Source organism: Meriones unguiculatus, assembly GCF_030254825.1.
Source record: "Meriones unguiculatus strain TT.TT164.6M chromosome X unlocalized genomic scaffold, Bangor_MerUng_6.1 ChrX_unordered_Scaffold_31, whole genome shotgun sequence".
NCBI classification, from domain to species: Eukaryota; Metazoa; Chordata; class Mammalia; order Rodentia; family Muridae; genus Meriones; species Meriones unguiculatus.
This window is the reverse complement of record NW_026843707.1, coordinates 9232-14424: the sequence shown is the minus strand read 5'-3', so window position 1 is coordinate 14424 and position 5193 is coordinate 9232. Positions and strand designations below refer to the sequence as shown.

Here is a 5193-nt window from a genome sequence, read left to right as displayed (position 1 = left end):
TTCACACAGCTCTGGTATCTTAGAACAGGAGCTTTTATTCTCCTGGATCCCAAACTTCAGTCAATGTTACTATGAGTTTTATCAGGGCATTGGTGTCAACTGGTCCCAGACTTGTCACATGGTCCCCTGGAAGCTATTCATACACTGCATGGGATTTTAATGTAATAAAGACACGGGAAAGCAAAAAGAGAGTCCAGACACCAAAGACTTACCATAAAACATTTATTTGTGCAATCAAGGAAACAGTAGGACTAAATTGATTTCAGCAAAAAGTTATTTCTTGGGAGTTTTCCTTTTCCCTAAAGGCCAAGTTTCTTGAGGCTCTGTAGCTTTGCTGACAGAGCCACAGCATGAGGGATGTTCTCTCTACCATCCTCTTCATAAGGGCATAGTAGTCTGGGTCTGGGAACAGCACATAGTGGGCTGTGGTCTGAGTGTTAATGGTGGCTTAGAATTACCCTGGTATTTAGAGGTTCTCTGATAGCATTATACTATGATGGTCTATTGAGAGGGCCATTATTTAGTTGTTTTCTTGGTACTGTTCTCCAGACTATTCACTGCTCCACTCTTACCCAATGGGATCAGGTGCTCTGGGATGTCTACCTGGAATATATCCTTCCCCCCTTTTCTAGGTATGGGTTCCACTAACCACCTGGGGTTTGAAAGTGGAGTCAGGTACTTGTGCTGTAGGTTGGTTAGCACAGCTTGAGTTTCCAGTTCCACAGCCTCATCAGGAGCTAAGGTTTCTGGGCATTGCAAAGTCTCTCCAATGTCAACAAGACCTGGGTACAAAGACAGAAACATACAGATGTATTCTCTTCTATACAACAGTTATCTTTATGACAGCAGGATCATTACAGTGTTAACTGATAGGATATAGTATATCACCAAAAGGATAGGAAACAGAGATTTTTCTCACTAAATACTGGGGACATGACCAATTGAACTAGGGAATCCTGGGTGAGGCAGTCACAGGCCTTGAGAGAGTGGCTTCTCCTCAGTGACTCTACCACTAAGGGACAGTCATGTTCTAGCATACTGCTAAGGCTGGTATTTACCTACTGAAAGAGAACCAGTTCCAGCCAGGAAGCCTACAGTCAATAAGAGCCCAATTAGATCACCAGATGACTGGATTAGACATTGATTGGTATCTTAACTAAGGTCCTTGTGACAGGCATTAGAAGCCAGGCAGGCAGCCTTACTCTAGATAACACTCCACGTTTTAAGTGCTTATTGCTGACTGTGATAGGCTATACCTTTTGCAGATATTCATGAATAGACAGTCCAGTGCTACAAACAGGTACTGACCTGACATGGGCTCTCACACAAATAGAATCTGAGGCCCAGAGTCAGAGGTAACTACTGGACTCTGTGGAACCCAGGCTATGTAACCCAGCCTAGTGACTCTGACAGCCCTTAGAGAGGCTGCTTGGAAAGGTTAGCTCACATCCTCTAGCTAATGGCAAAACAGAACCACCAAACTATCGATCATCATCCTTTTACAATTGTCTACATCATATTTGGTACAGCCTCACTTACCAGCTATCACCCCTCTGCCATATTTTTCTCCTTCCTGTAGTAAGGTCTGAATCTGTTTCCAGGTCATCCCCAATCTTTCCACCAGCACCTCCTGCCATGCATCATCTTCCCAGTCCCTGTGAGCAATGTGGATGGCAATGGTACAGTTCTGATGGCTACTCAAAAGTGGATGCCAACGTGTTTCAAGAGTCTTGACTCCATTTAAGATTAAACCAGCATAGGGCTGCCGAAAGGAGAGGCAGGGAAATTTCATTTTCCTCACAGTCTCTGAGCCTAAAAACAGAAGCACATCACAGTTCAAGTCCTTTGGTCCTCATGTTCCCCTGTTGTCTCCCATGTGCCCTGAAACTCCACTGAATTTGATGTGCTTCCTGCCACAGAGGCCCAATGCCAGTAGCTGAGATTAGGATGACACTGGTCCATGTAGTTCTTGGGAAGCTCACAGAACAGGATAAAGACAGCTTGAGGAAGGTACTGGGAGAACAGTGTGGTGTGTGCTTATGGAGGTCACTGGGCCCTAGGAGAAGGTCATCTTGACCTAGTCAGGGTTCATACCTAGGTAGACTGGCTTTAGCACAGAGGGGAAGTCTTAGCTTTCCAACTTTTTCTCTGGCTGCCATGATATGGCCTACATCTTCTTACTCTCAGGTGACTGAGCTGTGCTTTTGGACTTAGGAATCCAACTTCCGTGAACCCAAATCCACTTGTTTCTGCTTGGTAGGTGAGGTCACTGTCCTACCATTTTTGTTGCCTAGATGTAGCAGCTAATTTTCCTCCTCCCACCACCTGGTACATAGCAGTACCTGCCTGTAAATGCTTCCCTAAATATCTTTCACTAGCTCCACAACCACCATCATATCAAGCCCCTAGCTCCCACTGCCTCTTCAAGCACTACCTTTCAGCGGCCTTGTGCTGTGAAGCTTTCCACGATGCACTCAGAATGACCTTGGTATTGGGGTCATCAGATCATCTCATTCTTCAGCTGAAACCTGCCAAGGGCTCCTGTCCCAACCAGCCCAGAATCCACCCATCTCACTAGGCTCCTCAGGGTTCCTTGTAATCTGGCTACCCACCCTAGTCATCTGCCCCTTTTTCATTTAATTCACTACTATGTACACAAAACAGATGAGTTCCCTTCTTCAGGGTACTGCAGACCAACATGCTCTGTGGATGAAAAAGCTGTCCCTTTGACTTGTTTCTGCTTCTCAACTTGCACCAGAAGAAGGTAGATAAAGGAGGAAACAAGTAAAAGATAGTGTTGGTTATTGACTGCAGGAAAGGCTTCTGCTCAGCAGGTGCTGGGGATCAACAATGATAGGGCTGGCCTTACAGAGAACAAAAAACGTCTGTCTCACAGGTTGGTTCTGCAATCATGGCAGTGGGAAGGTCCTTTCCGCCTGGGATAAGGTCCACCCGATGTAGAAAGTTAATTCTGCACGTGGTTCCCATTATTAACTCAAGCACTTACAATCTAACACGAGAAACATGATTCCACACAGAATGTGGTTGCACAGAAATTTGCTCAGGTGTACAGTGCATTCGATATTATTTGGTAGACGAGACTGGGCATAATACCAAAGGCTACAGATCCGCACGCCTCATAGTCTGGGGTTTCAGTGAGTTCACAGCCTAAAAGTAAGGAGGGACCAGTGCGTGTGGAGCAGCACATGTGGTTTCCATCTGTCTGCATCCACACTTGGAAACAGTGAGATGTTGGCAAGATGGGGCAGGCAAAGATTTGCCTTGGGTTGTCTCTGCACAGTCGGGGAAGTTGGACCCTGGGGTACCCTCAATTGATTGGGGCCAAGCTTACAAGGCTCCGATTTACAGGTTACCTATTTCCTTTGCCTGCCCTGGGTGTCTCAGCCTTACCACTTCGCACTCTGCCCGCTCCAGTTTATGCACCGTCCTCAGCCTTCCAGTGTTCCAGGGAGATCCGCAGTACCAATAGCTCCTAAGCGTGGGTGGATAACGTCAGCTCTAAAGAAAGGAAAACATGTGGGTAGTTAGTGCCTTAACCACCAACAGGCATTTTTGGACTCTGACTGCTTTAAGGCACAGACACAGAGACGTACCCACGCCCATACGCACACAATCTTTCGTAAGCGCGCACACCATGTCATTTACATGCTCAAACATTTGTAGCCAATAAGATCTACAGACACCCTATTTATGCATCAGTGATAGGAAGGCAGGGACTTACGTAATTAAGCTGGAAGCTAGGAGACTTTGTGGGATTTACCGGTTTCTTAAAGCAATCTGCCAAATAAAACTGCTTCAGGGTCTGTAAGAGGTGGCTAGGAGGGGAAAGACGTGAAACAAAGAATCGGGGATTTAGTCGGCTGAATCTGCAAAAACGGGAGCCCGGTTTGGGCTGTGAAGGAAGAGGCTTGTTGAGGAAGGGCCTGTGTGAGCTGTGTTAGTCCTGGGGCTAGGCTTTGGGATGGGGCGGGGTAGGGCAGGGCTGTGAGTTGGGACTGGGAGTTTGTGCTCGGAAGAGTCTGTTGGGAACAGACCGGAACTGCCTGTGTTTGCAGTCTGGGCTGGGCAGTGACCAAAGTTTGGCGTGGGTGGAGCTACCGGGATAACAGGATGAAGCTTTGGACCCCAAATTAATTTGGCCCAGATCTGCTTAAGGAGAAGGGAAGGGCTGTGCATACAGAAATGAGAGTGGTGAATCAGACTGTCAGTTTTTAGCAAGGTGGGCAGATTCTCAAAAGTACTAGCAAGGGCTGTAAGTGGTTGACAGAGCTGAGCTTTAGACGCTGGCATTATGCGAGGAAGTGCTAAGGGAGAAGGGCGTGTCTGTGCATGCGGAATTAGAAGTGTGGGCGGGGCTATATGTAAGGAACAGAGCTTTGGATTGTTACAAAATAAAAGCCCAGAAATTCTAATTCTGAAAGAGGACAGGGCCATTTGAGATAGGAGTGAGGACCAGGTTGTGGGTAGTGGATGAGGCTGTTAGTGCTGACTTGGGACTCTAAAGTGCTGGCTGGGACAGTGTGTTGTGAGGTATGATGGCAGGGCTGAGCTTTGAATTTTGATATAAAGTGACAGAAGACCACTGAAGGAATAGGACATGGCTGTGCATACTGACATAGGAGTGTGGATTGTGTATGTTGAGGTTGGGTGCAGTATTGTGAGTTGTAATGTATGAAGTGAGGGAGGAGTCTGGTATACTGGCTTATTGTGGCCCAGAAACCCTGAAAGAAAAGGGAAGGGCCATTTTTTTTGTGATGTAGGCGTGGTGGGCAGGACTGCATGCTGCATTTGGAGTGGTGGGCAGTGGTGTGGTGTGGTGTGGTGTGTGTGTGTGTGTGTGTGTAGGAGTGGTGGGTGGTGTTTTGAGTGTGTTGCACTAGGTATGTTGGATTTACAGAATAGGGCAGGGGGCTGTAGGTATTAACTTATGGAGGGGGGAAAGCAAGAATGTATACCGACGTAGGAGTGGTGGGTATAGCTGTGAGTGAAGCCCTAGGTGAGCTATGTCTCAAAAGTAATAGGAATAGTTGTCAATGTTAAGATATGAAGTGGGAGTGGAACTTTGGATATTTTTATGAGATATGACACAGGGCCACTGGAAGTGGAGGGTAGAGCAGTGCATGCTGAATTGGGGGTGACTGGTAAGTCTGTGAGTGCTGAACTAGGTGGGCC

At 47.0% G+C, this 5193-nt stretch overlaps 1 protein-coding gene across 1 annotated transcript; it reads right to left on the bottom strand.

The window, feature by feature from the left end:
• Positions 1-208: 208 nt before the first annotated feature.
• On the bottom strand, positions 209-4018 carry LOC110566110 (protein EOLA1). Its single transcript, XM_021663916.2, has 4 exons — positions 3743-4018; positions 3412-3519; positions 1540-1812; positions 209-782 (listed from the first exon to the last, which is right to left on the bottom strand). The coding sequence occupies exons 3-4, from the start codon at positions 1790-1792 to the stop codon at positions 517-519; spliced, it is 519 nt and encodes a 172-aa protein (XP_021519591.1). The 5' UTR covers positions 1793-1812; positions 3412-3519; positions 3743-4018; the 3' UTR covers positions 209-516.
• Positions 4019-5193: the final 1175 nt, after the last annotated feature.

Bases quoted from the DNA above. Each gene is read 5' to 3' on its own strand.
- LOC110566110 (XM_021663916.2), bottom strand. From the start codon at position 1,792: ATGAAATTTCCCTGCCTCTCCTTTCGGCAGCCCTATGCTGGTTTAATC. The intron at 783-1,539 runs GTAAGTGAGGCT...CTTTGTACCCAG, and splicing joins TGGCAGAGGGGTGATAGCTG to GTCTTGTTGACATTGGAGAG.